Raw genomic sequence first — 21,694 nt, forward strand, 5'->3', positions numbered from 1 at the left:
GATCATCATGCCCATGTATTCTACATTTCTGTGGCAGGACAGGAGGCGAGTATTGTGCTCGAGTCTTTCTATACTTAACAGATAGCAGCATCACAGTAAGAAGTAAAAAGCTAGAAATCCCAAAAGTCACAGAGTTAAAACTACAAAACATGTGACATAGAACAAGTCAATCAAGGCAATCTCAAACCCATCACAGTCAACATGCCATCGTAGCCTCTTTCTTTGGTTCTGCAGCTTAAGTTAAAGTGCTCTTTCCTTACACTTTTGTTGCATGGTGCTCCTATTGCTATTCTTGTAATTGCCAAATGCATGTAAATGTAAATGTATTTGAGCTTATATAGCGCACAGCTACCCACAAAGGGTTTCCCGGCGCTTGCTTAGGGAACCCGTCCTGGTATTCCCCTGTGAGATAACCCCGGCAGGGTATCCACAAGGTGAAAGCCAGGCATCCCGCCGCGAGGGGCCGTTGTGGAGATTAAGCAAGCTATTGCCCAGAGTCGCAGAGTGTGAACCCGTGAGTCGAGAAGGCACCGGAGCGAGAATTATCGAGTCCGTGGAATTTTTGAGCCCAAGACCCGCCGAGGCGGGGAATTGAACCCTGGTTCAGGGCCGATCTCAGCTTCCGGGTCTGCCGCCTCTAACCCCTGAGCCACACTTCTCCACAAATGCATGTGTTTCAAAATTATGTTGAGAGCCCACATAAAGAAAAGGACATGGGGCAGACCTCTCTCTAGTGCGAGGATGTGGCCACCAGTGTGTGAGCCCATGGTTCTGCTCCTGTGCTTGATTGCACTTCAGATGACAGGAGCAAACCAATAGATCCTCCACACACTGCCTGCCTACACACTGATGCCCTAAAGTGGCACTGTTTTTTCCACTGAAAGGAAAACAAAGGAGTTGTTAAATTCAAATAGCTTTGCTGCAGGGTTGAGTAAAGCGGACATCCCTTCACCTTCCGAACAGGTCTCTTTAGCTCTTAAGTGAGTACTCCTTAGTCAAATGGATCCAGCCCTCTCATTAGCTTGAATTGACCCCCGCAGATTGATGCCAATCTAAACAAGTAGGAAGTAAAAGCTAATATTCTGTATTTCTACTGGAAACAAGCATCCTTCATTCAGAGCACATTTTAAGGCGTTATATGTTGCCTTACCTTCAGCTTACAATGGCCGCAAGACAAGTGTTGCAGAACACACCTGAAGACACAGTGACCACCATAATATAAGGAGAAAATATACCTCAGGCTATTTAAATCCATTGGGTCCCTCTAACTTTCTGCCGCGGTTGTCTTCCTGGCTACCTTGCCAGAAACGGTCCGAGGGGACCGCAACGCCTGCTCCTGCCCTCACGTTGCTCCAGCCAGTCAGACACCAACAACGCGGGAGCCAGTGACTACATTTCCCAACGTTCCTCTGTGGCGCCTACACACCGCGTCACAGGGAAGCACCAGGAGGCGCTTCATAAGTGCTCAAGGTCACCCGCAGCGCGGGTCCCTCTAACTTTCTGCCGCTGTTGTCTACCTGCCTACCTTGCCAGAAACAGTCCAAGGGAACTGCAACGCCTGCTCCTGCCCTCACGTTGCTCCCGCCAGCCAGCCACCAACAACGCGGAAGCCGGGGACTACATTTCCCGACATCCCTCTGTGGCGCCTACACACCGCGTCACAGGGAAGCACCAGGAGGCGCTTCATAAGTGCTCAAGGTCACCCGCAGCGCGGGTCCCTCTAACTTTCTGCCGCTGTTGTCTACCTGCCTACCTTGCCAGAAACAGTCCAAGGGAACTGCAACGCCTGCTCCTGCCCTCACGTTGCTCCCGCCAGCCAGCCACCAACAACGCGGAAGCCGGGGACTACATTTCCCGACATCCCTCTGTGGCGCCTACACACCGCGTCACAGGGAAGCGCTAGGAGGCGCTTCATAAGCGCTCAAGGGCTCCCGCAGTGCATGACGCGCGCAGGCGTTGCCCGGGCAAAGCCGAGGCCAAGGGCGCACCCGTCTGAAACCGGAAGAGGCTAGGCTGGGCCGCCCCTCTAACATCGACATTGAAATTCTATGTAAGCCCGTATTATTGGGTTTGTGTAGAAAGGGGGTTTATAGTTCCTGCTCACCTGATTGCTTTATTTTTCAGTTGGTTGTTATTTATCCCCAGTTGTTTTAGAGTTATTCTTTTTACTAGGGATGAGCAAGACCACGTAAAAAGGGGCGGCGGGAGTGGTGGAGACCTTGGATGCCTTTCTCACTCGGGCTGAATCTGTGTTAATACACGAGATACAGCTGACCGAATGGAGACTTTCATTAGATCCATTATGTTCATCTACAGGTCAATTCCCTGTAATAGAGTCAACAACCACCCCCACTCCCTGCTTCCAATTATCACCAGCGCTAGTAGATAGCCTACAGCCAGGTCCTTCTAACGCATGCATTATGGATAGCTTATCGTTCTCACCGTCAGCTACCCCCTCCAATATGCTTACTAGGCAGCAAAAGCTAACACTAGCTCTGGGAGGAAATGCCCAGTTAAAGAAAAAGAAAGCGCGTAGCGCTCCGAAAGCTAGCCATCAGGTCTCAAAACAGGCTAACAACAAGAGTGTGGCTCTAGGGAGGGAAGGGATCTCAGCTCCACCTGCTGAGCCCGCCAACATCAAGGCAAGTGCAGCCGGTGTAGATCCTACCCCATTAGAGCCTCAACAACTAAACACTATACAGGCTCAAGATGATTTCTTAAAACGAGTGGAAGCTAAGCTGCTAGCCCTGATTGACCCCCTTTTGTCTAAACTAGCTGCAATAGGCCAGAGACTATGTAAAATTGAGCAGCATATACTAAAAGTCCCACAAGCTCACCCGGGGAGTAGTCAGCCTGAAGCTATAGGTGCCAGTCAGGTAGGAAATGTATCCAGTCCACCTCCACATACTGCGGCTTGTCCCCACCCCTCTCTAGCTATTCACCCAAAACCCACCACATCACTACTTTCCATACACAACAGTCCATTGACGTGTAAGGAAAGGCCAAAGGGCCCTGTGGCAAGACCACAAGGTCTAGGTGGGGATATGTCAACGAATATCTTTCTTCATCCTCCACCTGAGGCCACACCTAAACCATTGTACTGTCTAATGTCCCGAGACTTCTATCACAAGAACAGGAACATTGGTCCTCACTCAAGAACAAGGCCCTTCAATTCTTGAATATTAGGCCTGAGGTTGAGAACCATCTCTTTTCTGAGTTCAAGATGGTTAGAAGAGTTGCTTGGGTTGGAAAATCTGATAAGGTCCTTGATGGAGACTGCGTAGTCTTAAGCTTCAGGTCTCCGAGCTTGGTCCGGCTTATTCTGGACCGGGCAGTTTCACCTAGAGTATGTAAAGTGGCTATTAATGTCCTCCTGCTGGGCTATTTTTATCAATCAAGCACAAGCTTTAGAGGGGGAGTACAGATAATACCAGCGAATTCGCTCTGCCCCTATAATTGTGCGGTCTTGACCTCTAACAGATATGAGGCACTTAGTTCGCTGGAGGAAAATGATTGACATGAACTCAAATTTGGCTTCTCTGCTCCTGAGAAGCTTGTCATCAAGGAGTCAGGAGTGTACGAGGTTATATTCGATACCCAGGTTCAAGGGGTTCCTCTCCCAGTAACGCCTAAAGCTCTGCAGGGTGGCATCAATTGGGAGGACAAACTCGGGGAAGTTGATAGTCCCAGAGAGTCTCCTTTAAATGTAGCGAGCTCACCGAGGGGAGTAACTGATCCTAGCGTAGTGCCCTGTGACAATTGGACACAACCCTGCACAAAATCTAGCTCTGGTCTTTTAAACCTCGCTTTGGCCTCCTGGAATATCGCCGGGTTAAAGAGCAAATTATTATCATTGGACTGGTTATCTTTTATTGAAGCCAATGATAGTCTTGTATTTCAGGAAACATGGTCAGTGGACCCCAAGTTTAGACAAGGTTACATAAAAAAATTTCAAACCTGCCATTGCTGGACAAAGTGGGAGACCGATGGGGGGATTAACCACCTGGGTGAGACTGAGGACAGGTACAAAGTACAGCATCTGGATATTGATAGCAATGATATTTTATTAATTAAACTTCAGATTCTGGATGCCAAGGAACTTTTAATCTTTAATGTTTATGCGAGAGGGATGCCTGGAGGGAAAGCCTCGGGCACTGGTGCCCTCTTGGATTCCTATCTCGATCAGTAAAGGAGTGGGAAACATACTGGTTGCTGGCGATTTTAATTGTTCATTCGAACCACTAGACATTAACGACGTAGACCTCAGTCTAGAGGAGGATCTCCAATGGGATATTCTGCAACTAATATTAACCCCTATCAAAACATAGACGGAAGCTGCACTACAGCTAAAAGTATTATGTCTGGAGCAAGGGTTAAGGGCTGTGAATGGGAGGGCGATATCAGACAAGCAGTGCTCCCCTACTTTTAGCAATGGGTTGCGAAGTAGTCGTATAGACTACATATTTCTCAAAAAGGAATATTGGCCCTCCCTAAAGGACATGGTTGTTGTGGAAAGGGTGGAAGGTGACCATAACCCCCTGGTATTGTCACTACAGCTGGAAGGAAATAATGTTGCCGAAGGACAGGCCGCGGGATGCGACCATATAGAAGTACAGCTTAGTAATGATACCAGGAGAGTAAAATGGTCGAATTGTTTAAACAATGAGGACCTACTAGAGGCTATGAGCCAGCTGGTCGCCAAGGCAACCATAGATCTCCAAAATTGTGTTACACAGCAGGAAATCGAGTCTACAGTTATTTCCATCCACAATGACCTTTTTAACAAGCTCTAAGGCTTTTTTATAACTAATGTACAAAAACCCAAGAATAATGTTAGACCCACAGTGGAAACATGGTATGGGAAATCATGCTGGGATGCCTATAAAGTACTAGCCAGGGCGATAAGATTCAAGAACAGGTACAGAATCAAAAGCGCAAGGGTGGAATACAAGCTAGTGCAACAAAAGGCTAAAAGGGATTGGGATGAGCTGTACCATGCCAGTAAAGATAGAACTACGGTTGTATTCTGGCACCTGGTTAAATGGGGTAAGGGGAAGCCCAGTCAACCACCTAGCAACCACGTAGCACCTGAACTGTGGGTATCCAACTTTAGACGCAGTTTGCCATCTCTGCCCGAGAACTTGAATTAGCTCATGGTCCTCCTCTCTTTCCTGTAGGTGACCCCCTTGCACTTTACCAGGCAGGAGATTGATTCAGCACTTAACACGGTCCCGAGAGGTAGAGCGCCTGGGTTAGACTGTGTACCTGCTGATCTGTTCTTGTATAATAGGGTAATGTGGGTAAATGATATTCAGTCCCTAGTGAATGCTATTGCTAGTGGCTCTCCTATACCAGATTCATGGATTGGAGCTGAGATCATTCCGATTTTTAAAAAGGGGGATCACTCAAATCCTGGCAATTACAGGCCTATAAGTTTAATTGATTGTATTCAGAAGGTGACTGCTAGGCTCCTGCTGAGTAGAATCCAAGGCTGGATTGATGACTTCGATATTCTTTCCCCACTACAGGCAGGATTCCGCACACACATGAGCACCATCGACCAGGTTTTTAGATTTGTTTTAATTTATTGGCGTGTGATGATCCTCAAAAGCGGCACATTATATGGTGCTTTCGTAGATCTCAAGTCGGCATTCGACCTAGTCCCGCGTGCCAAGATGTGGAGTGTTTTTGTGGAACAGGGTATGCCCTTGGATCTACTGGCTTTTTTAATTAAACTCCACGATTCAAACTTTGCACAAGTCCGAAGGGGTCAGCAGGGGAGGGTGACAGATAGATTCCCGATTGCCAAAGGGGTTCGTCAGGGGGGCGTAATGGCACCAACGCTTTTTTCCCTGTATATTAATACAGTGAGCCAGTATTTTACGAATCATCCTACTGACGCCCCTATCCTTGCTGCCCAGGAAGATCCCCCTGCTAATGTTTGCAGATGACACCTTGTTAATCTCTAAAACCCAACAAGGCTTCTAGACGGCGATTGTGAGATTTGAGGTGTTCTGCCGGGACCATGGTCTTATAATTATTGTGGACAAGACTAAGTTCATGGTGCTACACAAACAAAAGATCATAAGAGGGAGGGTAGCCATGAATGAAGCCACACTAGAGCAGACTCAAGTCTTCACCTACTTGAGTATTACTCTAGGTTGCAAACTAAACTGGAAAACTCACATAGACCAGTTGGTCCTTAAACATGCTCAATTGTCTGGTGCCCTAATAAAGGAACAGAGCCTTTCCTACACAAAGCCGATTGCTCCTGTGTTAAAAATGTATAACTCAAAAATGAGTGCTTTGGGCCTGTATGGGGCTAAACTATGGGGCTTCAGCAACCTAGCATCATTGATGATTTCCCAAAACAAATTCATGAGGGGTATAACTGGCCTCCCACAATCCACTCCACTATTGCCCCTTTATTACGATTTGGGATGTCACTTCTTCGAGGATGTGGCATGCTATAGACCACTGGCATACTGGAGGAGGCTCTGGGTAAACACCGAGCTCTCCCAGTACGCACAGGCTTTCCTCGAAGTCAGGGATGCCGATAGTGCGCGTAAAATTCCATGGCTAAGGCAGGCAAAAGCTACTTATAATGAGATGGGCCTCAAGCTCTTGTGGCAAAATCCTGTAGACGTCTTTCCCTCTAGAAAGGATTTTAAGGAGATATATTGGAATATGGTTACCATGAAACGCGTTATGTCCTTAACTAGGCCTTCCTTAACAAGAGATTTTTTGGGAGACCAAACATGTTACCGTTTATGAAGGGTACTGGGATTTTATGAAGGTTTTCAGTGATAGGAAACTGTAACACCATTTAAGGGTAGGTTCTCTCCCAGTTAACTCATATACTGGTAAATGGTGATCTTAGATTAGTACGAAATGTCCATTTTGCCCGACTCAGACTGAATCCATAGCGCATATTTTATTCATCTGCCCATTGTATAAAAACCGAGGCACAAATGGCTGAAACCCATTTGCATGTCTAAGGGCATTAATACTGGTAATGAAGCACTGAGGATCCTAAAAACGGATAGTACAGAATCAATTGTAATTGCAGTTGACAAATGTCTACACTGGATGTGGGCAATTTGTGCTCATAAGTTGAGCCTGAGTTAAACTGTCTCTTTTATTGTTATTACCTGGTCTTTTAAATGTTTTACTTAGTCACTATCAGCCTGTGGTATCCACTGTAATTTGGCTTGGGATTTTATTGACATTCTTTTATTATGTCTTGGATTGATTTATGTATAATATTTGTATATAGGGATGGAATAACTTGTGGATTTACCTTTCTATTGCGTCAGCTTTTTACTACTATGGAAATGGAATGTTTAATATTTTAAATGTAAATGTCTTTCATGATTTATGTGAATCGAAATAAAGACTTATCGAATCAAACCGAAATCCATTATAATGTGGAAAAACCTTGCTCTGCAACTCCTAGAGTCTTGCATTGAAGATCTGGCAAAAATCCATCTGAAAGTTAATAGGACCCACAAAGCAGAAGAAGCTACATGTACCATAGTCATAGTCATGGTGATGCAGTGCACAGTGCATACTGCCACGCTGGTCAGTATATATTTTTTCCTTTTGCTGCATCAGCAATGCCACCTTACTCTAAAGCAAAATGAAATATAAAGCAGACCCCAACTACATGAAGACCAACTTCCACAAATGCATGAAGAACGTTGCAGACTGGATGAAGACCACATGTCTGAAGCTCAACACTGACACAACCAAAGAACAAATCTTTGGCAACAACCCTTCTCCTTGGAACAAAACCTGGTGGCCCACCGAACTATGACCCACTTACACACCAACCAACCACGCCCGCAACCTCTGCATCATCCTAGCAAGCAAGCTCACCGTGAAGCAACAGATCAGCGCAGTCTTCTCTGCCTGCTTCCACACTCTCTGCATGCTCTGAAAAATCTTCAAATGGCTCCCCATCAGAATGAGGAAAAGCGTCACTGTACGCAGGAACCACCACTGAACTCATGAAGAGACTACAGACGATATAGAACTAAGCAGCAATACACATCCTCGACCAACCCAAACGAACATAAATCATGCCATACCTCAGGAACCTTCACTGGCTCCCGATCCTCAAAAGATGCCAATTTAACCCCTTCCATGCTCATGACAAGGTCAGCTTGTCATGGGTGTTACCTGCATTGTTCATTGTCATGAACAATGGGGATCCTGCAAATCCAGCACCGGGGGAGAAAACCCCTTAGCACTGATGTGGTTAAGATACTGACAGATGCCTTCAAAGTCCTCCACAACCTCAGACCTGCATACATCAACCACCAACTGAACTTCCACCAAACATCAAAAACTTTCTAACCCCCCCCCCCCCCTCCCCTTTGACCAGACACCGCACATTTGCCAAAGCCACAGGGGAAGCCGTTCCTTCTCCTACCTCGCCGCCAAGTCCTGGAACTGCCTTCCTTTCCACCTCCGTACATCATCCTTGCATGCGGATTTCAGAAAGAGACTCAAGATCTGACTTTTTGACTGAGCCCCGCAACCCTGTGCCTGGATACCCTCACGGGTGATTAGTAGTACTTTACAAATACTAATTGATTGATCAAAACTGATGGCTCAGGAGAGACGTCACAAAGGGGAACTAATCGTTATAACACCTCTCTGGAGGTCACATATCTGGCTAATCACTGTAACTCCAGTTTGAATTGCTCAAACTTCTCACATTCTGAGGAATCTAGAGCAGGAAATTTCATCCTTTAATAATGATAGGGCATCTTCAACTAATGAGGTGGAGAATCTATATAGACAATGGGTAGTCCCAGGATTTTTCCAATCAGTTGCCTCCTATATCTACCTGAACTGTGCACCAAGGACACAAGGGTCATTCAAAGTACCATGGTCAAGATAAGTTCTGGAACACCTTCTGGATTCTGGATGAAGTAAATATGATCAATTTAATTTTGTAATCAGCAAAAGGATTAGCATACAGAATAAAAAGCTTACAATTCTGCTATTTCAGCAGGCTATTGGCCCATCAACAAGTTACCAGTGGGACAACATCCTATGACAAAGAAACTGTTGAAATGCAAAACTGCAGAAACGTTATTCCCTTTGGAAAGTCAACTTAATTATTTCATTTATGGACGAATGAACTGCCAATTTCTCACAAACAATTGTAAGGCAAGCAGGCCGAGTTTCTCTATAACTGATCGTGTACACAAGTTTTAGATACTGAAGCTTTAGATCTGTAAGATATAATGTTTACACAGGAAGGAGAGATTATTATGCTTGCAAAACAAACCAAAACCTCCACTTGTCAGATATTTTGAGGATTACGAGAACACTAGAAGGCTAAGACCCTCGGAAACAAGATTGCAATTAATTATGTACAGTAGGCAACATGCTCCAGTATCAAAGGCTTCAATTGGTGGGTAATGTGGATTATACCACAATTAAGGTTGCAGACAGTACACTCAGTCATGAGTACCATGGTGAGCAAGTAATCCATGGCATGATTGGTCTATATTTCGACAAGATTGTGCTATCTGGTGATTGGTCAAATTATTCAACTCTGAAAATGTTTAGCCAAGCTTTGAACTAACAACTACTTGAATATGGTGTGCCACAGAATGCCATATTTCCTAACTTTTATATTTATGTGTGAAAGTTTTTCTTCTATGAAGAAAAAGGTGGTGAGAAATATCCCAGATATATTATTGCACTTATTGCTGTATTTACCACTGTGATACAGTTTGATACTCTTTAATGTAGTTCTATAACTATTTTATGGACCACCTCCCATGATATTTGCATGATAACTTAAGTATCTTTAAGGATTGTTTCAATAAAAAAATGCTCAATTATATTTATTATTGGCCTAAGAATAGTTGGCCACAATATGACCTGGTCCTTTGCTGAACAGTCTGATCTGGATTTCTGCCTGTCCCACGCCTGCACATCTATGTGCCTCGCTAACAGTATTCTTAACTGTGACAACGAATCCCTGTTCTATTTTTATAAACGTTCCCCCAGTGTACCACCAAGAAAATTGCTGTAACCCAGTGTTTCTAGCAATTATAGGGATGCAAAAACGATCAAAGACAATGTAAAAAATGTGATGTGGGGTATGGGATGCCTCACGGAAGTAACACCATGGGAGCTCACTGTTTGGTTCTCACCTGTGAGCTCAGGTTCTCATCATCAGCACACCCATACCATAACAAAAAATGTGATAATGATAACAAAAAAGTGGAAATAATAGTGATGTGGGCGTTAGCATTCATCTCCCTAGTGCTCAAGGCCGGACTGGCCGTAGTGGGCACCGGGCCATCCCCCGGTGCACCGCACGGGTGTGGGCCGGTTTTGTGCCCCTGGTGGCCAATTTTGTTAAAGGGCCTCTTTCGCAGCATAGCTGCAAAATCGTCCCTGTAACAAAATCGGCTGAAAACCGGCCCTGGCAAAGAGCTCGGCGGATACCCCCCAAATGCCCCTATCCCCCCCCCCCCCCCCCCCCCCCCCCGGAGTGGCGCCGAGCACTTTGCCAGGGCCGGTTTTGGTTCCCAGTCCCGCCCTGCTAGTGCTCCTTTTGCCTGACCCCTGAACTAATGAAGTGGAATCTAATACTATTGGAGCGACCCCATTAGATTAAAACTGAGCTAAACAACCACTAGCTTTCTGACTTTATTTATGCTGTGTGTTTGCTCATATTAAAAGACACTCTGTCGCCTTCTTTCTCCGTAGAGGGCCATTCAGATAAGACTGTTCAGCAAAGGACCAGGTCATATTGTGCCTGATATGTTGAGTGGGGGCAGACCTGGGTCCTGTTAAATAGCCGAGCTCCTTTATGAGGATACTAAGAATAGTTGGACCTATAAGATATATTCTGTTCACAGGGTCTGAGTCGAAGTTTTCAACTCAAAGAAAGAAGCTAAGAAGGTCATGTTGACTGTTACAGGCATGAGATTGCATTGACTAGTTGTGCTATGTTGAATGTTTTGCGATTTTAAACCTAGGGCTGCTGAGATTTGCATTTTTCTTTTTTTACTTGTCACTGTGGACAAACACAAACTCAAGCATAATACTGGCTCCTTTGCCCTTAATAGAAGTAAAACTCTCAGACACGAAAGCCAAGAAATCTTGTATCATGCCTCCTCAGTCCAGGAGGTTCATTCTCCTGCATTTAATGCCTTAAGATCCACCAGAACTGCACGTTGTTTCCCGAGCACAGTATGATGCATCCAATCAATCAAGAAGCAATGGGAGAATGGGATGGGGACAGAATGCAAGATAGGCATACTGGGTCAGAATGAAATCCACTCATCGGGGTAAAACCGCTGCACAGTGCTAGTTAGTATAGTAGTACAAAGACTGTCACGTGGCCACAAATGTATTGCATTGTACTGTAACTGAATGTATACAATTTGGCACAATTGCTTTGATGACTGCAATACTACCAATCACCAATGACAAAAACCTGGAACTAAAGCTTTGCAATGCTGCCTTTTTAAATGAAACATGGGTATACCCTGCACAGTCTTCCTAATAAACATGAAAAACAGATTGCTTCCACCGGAGATTTCAATGAACAGAGTCCACAAAAAACGAAACGGTAATGTTTTAGGGGGAAAACGAGACATGCAAAGCAGTGGCGTGGATAAGATGCCGTTGGCCCCAATGCAAACAAAGAAGTATCTGTAGTTGAGGTCAAGGTGTCTCAGATGATTCTACAACAAAGATAAGTGCCTCCCTGCTAGAATTATAGCATTAAGAGACTGTAGTCTTCAAAGTGTGCAGCACTGCAAGTGATGTGGGACTTGAGGTGAGTGAACAACACACTGTCTGCTACCTGCCTCTCTACCTACAGATCTCTCCAGGCAAGTTACCCGAATTAGGAGCAAGTGCTCGTCCGCCCACTCGGACACCTTGGCGATGGCACTAGCAGCATCGCCGCCTGCCTTAGCCATGCTGCCGCTGGTCGATAAACAAAACCACGTGACAAGGATTAGGCTATAGAAAGGAGGTCGACATCCAACTGCCGTCTCCCACATTGAATTGAAGACACTGAAACGAAAAAAGCCATTGAGGTAAAGAGAGGACTATTTTTCTTCTTCCAGCGTTTGATTTAGTCGTTATTTTATGAATAGGACAACAACGGTAGCATTTAAATAATTTTTAAGAACTAAGTAATATCATGCTTCAGTAAAAGGTTTTTATCACAATAGCTTCTTTCATAAATATATATTCCTAGAACTATGTTTGCTAATTCGATTATAGGATTTTTTAAGACAGTGATGGCACATAAAATAATCCGTTCAATTCCCTCATGATATTCTTTAATTATGAATAATGTATTTACGGATTGTCGTTCTCTTTCCTCACGATATTCTTTACTACTGAATAATTTATTTGCGGTTTGTTAATAATTGCTGTTAATGTTCCATTTCTAATATGGCCGCCAAAGTTGCCTGCTTAGCTGCAGCCCACCCCACCCCCTCCCTATGTAAAGTGTAGCCGCCATCTTCGAGCGAGACGAACTAATGTTCACGTAAAAACAAGCACTTGTACAGCCAAAAGGGCGTTAATTTTAAGAGCTATTGGCTTTGCCAGTGTGTTTTAGCCATGTTATTCACCAGTGTGGCTGCTATTCAGCATGGCTAAAAGTTAGTGGTGTGGAGTAGAGTAGAGGAGAGTGGCATAGAGGAAAATGGCATACAGTCCAAGGTTCGAGCCTCGGGCACGTCCACTTCCTGTGATTCTGGGCAAATCACTTAATCTCCCCATGCCTGAATGTGTCCTTGTTTAACGTAACTGGTGCTCATGTAAAGCGCTCCAATACCTTCGGGTCGAGTTCGCGCTATATAAAATCTGCATTAAAGAAAAGAAAAATACAGTATATGCACTTGCCAACATTTTAGAAGATGAAAGTGGGAGACTAAATAACTAATAGGAGAATGTATTTCTTTCATTGACTTCTATTGAAGGAGAGGCAATTTTAGGTGGTAGACAGCCAAAATAGAGCCATTTATGGCTTCAAAAACCAGGAGTCTCCTGCCTGAATCGGGTCTATTTGCATATATGAGCACATATGAAAGTGGAGTAGGGTAGCATAGAGTGGAGTGGTGTAGAGAGGCATATAGAGGAGTGAAGGGTCGTATAGTGGAGTGTTGTAGATTGAAGTACAGTGGCGTAAAGTGTAGCAGAATGGAATGGCTTAGAGTGGACTGGGGTAGATTGAAGTAAAGTGGCATAGAACTGAGTGGCGCAGAGTGGAGTGGCATCAGGGCCGACCAATACATGGGCAAGCTGGACCCAGGCCCAGGGCGCTGATTCTCTGAGGGGGGGGCGTGTGGAGATTTGTGCATTAAGGTTATGCCAATAGCAGCGCCCTTCTCATCTTGCTTCAGCCTTGTCCTTGTCCCTGCCTGTTCGATTCTGTCGGATTTGCCAGTGTAAAGTGGTTGTACTCCTTCATTATCATACAGCGAGCAATGTTTTTAACACCCCTCAGCCCCCTTACTTGCCATCCTTTTACCTTCTGGTCCCTGCTGGCACACATCAACAAAACCATCATCTGCGTGAGGCAGCAAAATTATCAGTGATTTAGGTGATCTGGGGGAGGTTCTGGGTTGTTTGTGCACAGGGGCCAGTCCCTGCTCATCCTGGTACTTAACAATGAACACAAAAGGAACCCCTGCTTCCTCATTTAATTCACTACCACCAAATTTATTTCCGCCCACGCCCATTGCACTCTCTTAGCAAAGGCTGGCTCTGAGTGGCATAGGGCGTCATAGAGTGGAGTGTCATAGAGTGCAGGGGAGTGGTGTAGAGCAGAACTTCATAGATTGGCGTACAGTGGAGCGGTGTAGAGTGGAGTGAAGTATAGTGGCATAGAGAGTTATACAGTAGCGTGTCGGAGGGGAATAGATTGGAGTGTCACAGAGTTGAGTAAAGTGTTGTGGAGTGGCGTAGAGTGGAGTAGAGTAGAGTGGTGTAGAAAGGAGTGTCATAGAGTGGAGGAGAGTTTCATAGAGTGGAGTGGGGCGAAGTAGTGTTAAGTTATGCTGAGTAAAGTGGCGTAGTGTGTGTAGCGTGGAGTGCCGTAGAGTGTCATGGCATAGAGTGGTGTGAAATGCCATTGAGTGGAGTGGTTAGAGTGTTGAAAAGTGGCATGGAATGAAGTAGAGTGGATTAATATAGAGTGGAGTGGAGAAGAGTGGGCTAGAGTACAGTGTGGTACAGTGCACTGCTATAGAGTAGCATAGAGTGTCATAGAGTGGAGTGCAGGGTCAGATTGGTAACGCAGGCATTCGGGAAACGGCCGGTAGCCGAGTTCCAGCTTTGGGCTGCTTTTTTCGGCAGAAGGGGGCTGTCTGTCCTCCACCCCCTTTCTTTTCATAAAACTTTGCTGAAGCAGTGTTTTGCGAAAAGGCAATATGCAAATGTGTGCCACTTTTCTTTGGTGTGCGTGGGCCGATTTTTGATCCCAATCCAACTCTGGTGGAGTGTCATAGAATGAAGTGGTGTAGAGTGTCATGAAGTGGCGTTGAGTGGAGTAGCATAGAGTGGAGTAGAGGGTCGTAGAGTGGAGTGTTGTAAAGTGGAATTGAGTGGTGTCAAGTGAATTGTTATAGAGTGTTGTTGAGTAGAGTGGAGAAGAGTGTCAAAGAGTGGTGTGGTATAGTGTGGAAAAGCGAGGATTGGCGTAGTGTGGAGTGTCGTGAAGTGGACTAGAGTTGAAGTATGGTGGAGTGGAGTAGAGTGGAGTAGAGTGGAGTTGAGTGGAGTGGAGTAAGGTAGTGTGGAGTGCCATAGAGTGGAGTGCCGTAGAGTTGAGTGGCGCAGACTGTAGTAGAGTGTTGTGTCATAGTAGAGAAGTACAGAGTGGCACAGTGTCATTGAGTAGAGTGTTGTAGACTAATGTGGGGTAAAGTGTCGTAGACTTGAGTGGCGTAGAGTGGATTGGCATAGAGTGGAGTAAAGTGTCGTAGAGTGGAGGAGCATAGATTGGAGTAGAGTGTCGTAGAGTGTTGAGTGGCACAGAATGGAGTAGTTTGATGTGCAGGTGAGTGGTGTAGAGTTGATTGGACCAGAGTGGCATTGAGTGGTAGACTTGAGTGGATTAGAGTGGAGTAGAGTGGCGTAGAGAGGAGTAAAGTGGCGTAGGTTGGAATAGAGTGTTGTAGAGTGGAGTTTTCGTAGACTAGAGTGGCATAGAGTAGAGAATTGTGTTGTGGGGGGAGTGGCATAGAGTGGAGTAGAGTCCCAAGGAGTGGCATACAGTTTCATAGAGTGGAGTGGCGTAGAGTAGACCAGAGTGTTGTAGAGTGGAGTGGCGTAGAGAGGAGTAGAGTGGCGTAAAGTGAAGTGGCATAGAGTGGAGTGGGGTAGAGAGTAGTAGAGTGGTGTGGAGTGGAGTGGAGTAGTGTACAGTGGAGTGGGGTAGAATGGAGTGAAGTGGCATAGTGGTATTGTGTGGAGTGGAGTGACTCATGTGATATGAAACCGAAAATTGTGTGTGGGTGTGTGGGTGTAATCTCAATAAGTGAACACCAAATTCTCCTAAAGCTGTCTGGAGCTAGACCGTCCGGCAAAATTAACCAGTTTTCAACATTTTACCAACAGCTGCCTGCTCTTCTAAGTTGGTAAGGTGCATATATGTTACTTTTTGTGGGACATATACTCAGTGTCCAATGCTGTGACTTCATAAAACCCCTTGGATGTGATAGACATTCCCCACAAAAGAAGGACAAGACTATGATTAGTTGTTTGTTCCACTAAAGTGCAGCAATTGAGATTTATCAAGACAATTGCATCCCAGAAACCATTTGTTTATTCTGACGCTCATTTTGAACATTGCTTGATCACTTCCCACACGATTCTTTTTTTGTTCAAGACATTGAGGAAATAATGAAATGCCATTTTATTTTTGTTGTGCATAGTCTCGGACCTTTGTTATTGTTTCGGTAAATTTTAGGTGGGGGCTATAGTGGTGTTACAGCTGAAGTAGTTCTTCCTGGAAGCAGAAATTATTAAGTGCAGTGACAGTCTGGAATGTAAGTTCCTGGGTAGTGAGTATTTTGTGATTTTTAATTGAGTGAATTTTGAGCCTTTGCTATTATTAGCTCTGTGTGGGATGCACAGTAGTGTAAAAGAAGCTCTCCTGGCATTGGGGGCCAGCACAGAGCTCTCAGAACCAGAGAGAAGTATGTTTGTGTATTTGTATTTAGAAGTAGACTTACTGCTGAGCTGAGTTTTGAATTCTTTGCTAACTTTCTGATAGTGGAGAGTGGAATGCGTGATATAGTCCAGTAGCTTTGTCAAGTATGGACAGAATGAGTAATGGCGTTGCTTCTCCCTTTTGTTAAAATCCAAGAAGTCTAAAAATGCATCTAAGTGTTTTCACGGTGGAGAAAGTTGATTGAGATGGAAAGTGGAGAGTCCAAGAAGATTCTGATATTTTTCATGTTTGTACCTATTTTTGGCATGGGTCCCAGTTTGCCTGACCAGAAAGCTAGAGATCATAGTTTTTTGGGCTCGGCCTACGTCACCACTGCGTCAGCAGTGGGGCGGAGCTCCGAGCCGTATTGTTAAGGGGCTCAGAATAGTGTAGCAAAAATTCCTCAGTGCGCGAGATTTTCAGTAGTTATTTTTGCCATCTGCATGGTAATTGGTTCTCGCGGTGCCGTGTTTGTAGTAGCCTTGACGCAATAGGCCATATATATTTTATGTTCGGCACTTCCTGCATTTTCTGTGCGGTTATGCGCAAGGGAGTCAATAAATTTCAATTAGGAGCTGTCAGGGTGCCCGTGGTAATGGAATCCAGATGGTCGGGCGCGTTCACCATTCTGCAGTGAGTTTGGCCTGATGCAAGAATCCATTCCTGGTTTTTTCAGCTGTGTGTGCGCGCATGCTCGCTCCCTGCCAAAGCTTGTGGGCCTGTGGTAATTGAAGCCAGATGCTGGCTCGCAGAGGCCTCTGACATCGCCTCTCCCCGCCTGCTCCTCACTGCAGCCCCCACCACTGGAAACGACAGGCTGGGAGCTCACAGAAGCCTCTGACATCGCCTCTCCCAGCCTGCTCGTCCTTTCAGCCCCCACCGCTGGAATTCATATTAAAAGCATGCTTTGATATACATAGATATGCCCACACATCAATGACCATTATTGTGAAGAGGCATTCTTAATAGACCCATTTCACTCCTCGATTGGAGACGACCGTATATGTGGGCCACTGGTGCCCATGGTCCTTATATAATCTGCACTGTAGATACCAAATACATAATAACAGTGTATAGGAATTGGTTTGATTTATGGTGGATGATCCGTCCAGCCAGCAGAGCCTCACTAGGTGGTGGCCATCTTGCACCTAGTGACAAGATGCCCCCAACCCCCCCCCCCCTCCGTCAATGACATCCTTAATGACATCACTAATGACATATCAAGTGACATCCTTGATGATATCAATGATGGCATCATCCAGAGAATGTGAGTTCAGAGTGCAGAGTGCAGAGTGCAGAGTGCGGAGTGCAGATTGTGAGTGCGGAGTGCAGATTGAGAATGCAGAGTGCAGATTGAGAGTGCAGATTGAGAGTGCAGATTGAGAGTGCAGATTCAGATTGCAGATTCAGAGTGCAGATTCAGAGTGCAGATTCAGAGTGCAGATTCAGAGTGCAGATTCAGAGTGCAGATTCAGAGTGCAGATTCGGAGTGCAGAGTGCAGATTCAGAGTGCAGATTCAGAGTGTAGAGTGTAGAGTGCAGATTGTGAGTGCAGAGTGCAGATTGTGAGTGCAGAGTGCAGATTGTGAGTGCAGAGTGCAGATTGAGAGTGCAGAGTGCAGATTGAGAGTGCAGATTGAGAGTGCAGATTGAGAGTGCAGATTCAGATTGCAGATTCAGAGTGCAGATTCAGAGTGCAGATTCAGAGTGCAGATTCAGAGTGCAGATTCAGAGTGCAGATTCGGAGTGCAGAGTGCAGATTCAGAGTGCAGATTCAGAGTGCAGATTCAGAGTGTAGAGTGTAGAGTGCAGATTGTGAGTGCAGAGTGCAGATTGTGAGTGCAGAGTGCAGATTGTGAGTGCAGAGTGCAGATTGAGAGTGCAGAGTGCAGATTGAGAGTGCAGATTGAGAGTGCAGAGTGCAGATTGAGAGTGCAGAGTGCAGATTCAGAGTGCAGTTTCAGAGAGCAGAGTGTAGATTCAGAGTGCAGATTCAGAGTGCATTGTGCAGATTCAGAGTGCGACCAGGGTTCGATTCCCGGCGCGGCAGGTTTCTGGACCAGGGTCAGCGGACTCGATAATTCTCTCGCCTCGGTGCCCACTCTGATCAGCGATCACACTCGGCAACTCTGGGCATTAGCTTGCCTCATCTTCACTAACGGCCCCACCAGACCGCCGGGGATGCCTGGTCTCACCCTGGAGATACCCATTAAGGGACCATCTCTCAGGGAAGCCAGGAAGGGTTTCGCAGCGGTCGAAGCGCCTTGGGACCCTCCGGGTAAGTAGTGCGCTATATAAATGCCTATACATACATACATACATACATACATACATTGTGCAGATTGTGAGTGCAGAGTGCAGATTCAGAGTGCAGAGTGCAGATTGTGAGTGCAGATTGTGAGTGCAGATTGTGAGTGCAGAGTGCAGATTGTGAGTGCAGAGTGCAGATTGAGAGTGCAGAGTGCAGATTGAGAGTGCAGAGTGCAGATTGAGAGTGCAGAGTGCAGATTGAGAGTGCAGAGTGCAGATTGAGAATGCAGAGTGCAGATTCAGAGTGCAGATTCAGAGTGCAGATTCAGAGTGCAGATTGTGAGTGCAGATTGGTAGTGCAGATTGGTAGTGCAGAGTGCAGATTGTGAGTGAAGATTGGTAGTGCAGAGTGCAGATTGTGAGTGCAGAGTGCAGATTGTGAGTGCTGTTTGTGAGTTCAGAGTGCAGATTCAGAGTGCAGATTCAGACTGCAGAGTGTGAGTGCAGAGTGCAGATTCAGAGTGCAGAGTGTGAGTGCAGAGTGCATATTCAGAGTGCAGAGTGTGAGTGAAGAGTGCATTTGTGAGTGCAGAGAGCAGATTCAGAGTGCAGAGTGTGAGTGAAGAGTGAATTTGTGAGTGCAGAGTGCAGATTCAGAGTGCAGATTGTGAGCGCAGAGTTCAGAGTGCAGGGTGCAGATTCAGAGTGCAGATTCAGAGTGACTGAGTGCAGAGTGAGTGTAAAGTGACAGTGAGTGCAGAGTGACTGCAGAGACAGTGTGTAAGGGTGCAGGGTGCACATTGTGTTAGTGTGCAGAATGAGTGTGCAGGATAAACAGTGTGTGACTATGCAAGGTGACATTGGGAGTGTGCGGTGAGCAGTGTGTGAATGTGTAGGGGCAGTGTGTGAGTGTGCAGAAAACACCACATACACCACACACACATACCACACACACACACACACCATACACACACCACACACACATACACCACACACACATAGCACACACACAAACCACACACCTCACTCTCTCAACACCACACACTCATCACCACTCACCACAACACACTCACCACCACACACCCCCCCCCCAGGCTCACCCCCACAGACTCACCACCACACACTCACCACTACACAGAAAACAACACACACAACAACTCACCCCCAGCCGTCAATGAATGCTTTCACCAGGCACAAACACCAACAACCATCAATGTACGCTTTCACCAAAAACAAACAGGACCATGCATCAGTGCCGCTAAACACTCACGCACACAACAAACAATGTCAGTGCAACTTTCACTAAACACACACACACACCAACAGCTGACAGTGCACCAGCCACTCTTTCAATTGACACAATCATCAACAGCTGTCAGTGCACCCTTTCACCAACCACACGCATTACCATCCAGCTCTGTACGCTTGACAGCCACACTCACTAACAGCTCTTACTGCACGCTACCACCAGTCATACACACCTCAAGCCACCACTACACGCTTCCACCAAACACACACACCAGCAGCCATCACTGCACAATTCCTACAGGCACACACATCCACCACACATCAATGCACACACCAATTTATAACGCATCCACCAATTAATATTGTACCTATCGCACTATGCTGCACTTTACCTTTTAAAGATATTGCGTTAAAGTGCAGCATGCCACCATTGATAACATTCCAATCCAACACACATATCTCTAACACACACCACATGTTTCCACTCCAAAACACATGCCTAAAACACATTGCCATTTACAATGCCATTATCTCTAACTCAAACAAACCCGAGCCCTAATGCATTCCTAATGCTTGTTTCATTTCCCACAGATCAGTACTTTCAGTTTTTGAAGCATTCAGCTTGAAGGGATTGCAGTAAAATAACGCTGGTGGCTAAAGTACTTGCTGTAGAGATCTGTGTGCAGTTTAAACCATATATTTGATCCATAAATTAGCGTACAGTATAATGTGCCTATTGCAAACAATAACATGTAATATACAGGTCACTAACTTTTATTTTATGTACAGAGCTCAGTGAACTAGTGCGCTTGTTGCAAAGATCCCTGGGTCACTTGTAGGTCATAAATTACAATTCTTGTGATATAGCACAGTAAGTTATGAACCACCATCGAGAAGCTCTACAGAAACTGCAAGAACCTTATTGTTTTTTTCCCATTCTTTCGTTATTCTAAGGTTGCAAGAAAGGGGTTCTTTGGGTTGTGATAGAGATGTAATAGGACACACAACCCCAACACCTGGGTTCTACAAACCTTACACAGGTTTATAAACAGATTTTGTGTTGATCCCGAACAAGCGCAACATGAATTTGCCAGTATTGAGGATATGTGACTCCTACACCTTGGTACCCTCAGTGACCTATTTAATATTTCCTATCTCCAGAGGCGGTTCGCCGATGGAGTGCTGCAGGTCGTATATCGGACTCCATTATCCCCCTACCCTGCCCCTCCCACACCCCACCCACCGCCCGCAGCACTCCCTCGGCAAGCCGCCACTGCCTATCTCTTGACTTGCACACTTGTATGATTAATCGTATCTGCCATATATATGTGTAAAATTAAGCTCTCTGACACCAAACAATCGGATGAGTAGCACTATTAAGAAATTCAATAAAGGCAAATAAATTAATTGGGGCCAGATGTACAACCCTATTTTGCATGCTCAAACGAATTTGCAACCTGTTGGTGCATGCAAAATGTGAAAGGGCTATGTACAATTCCTAAATAGCGAGTCGCAATATATTTGCGCCTCGCTATTTAGGAATTGCGAGTTGCTATTAGGAAGGGGCGTTCCCTTACTAATAGTGGCCCCAAAGCCATGTATGAATGTTTTGCGACCGCAATTGCGGTCGCAAAACACTCACAAATTAGCACCTTCTTCAAGAAGGTGATAATGGAGTCGCAAATGGGAAGGGGTCCCCAAGGAACCCCTCCCCCTTTATGATTAGCTCTCAAAATATTTTTTAAGGGCAGGCAGTGGTCCCAGGGACCACTACCTGACTTTAAAAAATGAAACAAAAATGTTTCTTTTTTTTTTTTAAATGCATCCCGTTTTCCTTTAAGGAAAACGGGCTGCAATTTAAAAAAAACTGCTTTATTGAAAAGTGGTCCCAGACATGGAGGTCCGCGGAGCCCAGCAGGCCACCATCCCACCACCATCCCTGGGAGGGCGAGTTATTCCCAATGGGTTCACAAATTGCGA

General features: G+C 45.6%; 1 protein-coding gene across 1 annotated transcript in view; it reads right to left on the minus strand.

The window, feature by feature from the left end:
- MISO1 (mitochondrial inner membrane subdomain organizer 1) overlaps positions 1–12,047 on the minus strand; it is a 142,080-nt gene extending 130,033 nt beyond the window's left edge. Inside the window, exon 1 of the mRNA XM_086944122.1 lies at positions 11,883–12,047. Coding sequence (XP_086800248.1) covers positions 11,883–12,047 — 165 coding nt within the window. The remainder of the gene's footprint in view (positions 1–11,882) is intronic.
- Positions 12,048–21,694: the final 9,647 nt, after the last annotated feature.

Source organism: Lissotriton vulgaris, chromosome 11 (assembly GCF_964263255.1).
Source record: "Lissotriton vulgaris chromosome 11, aLisVul1.2, whole genome shotgun sequence".
Classification (NCBI taxonomy): domain Eukaryota; kingdom Metazoa; phylum Chordata; class Amphibia; order Caudata; family Salamandridae; genus Lissotriton; species Lissotriton vulgaris.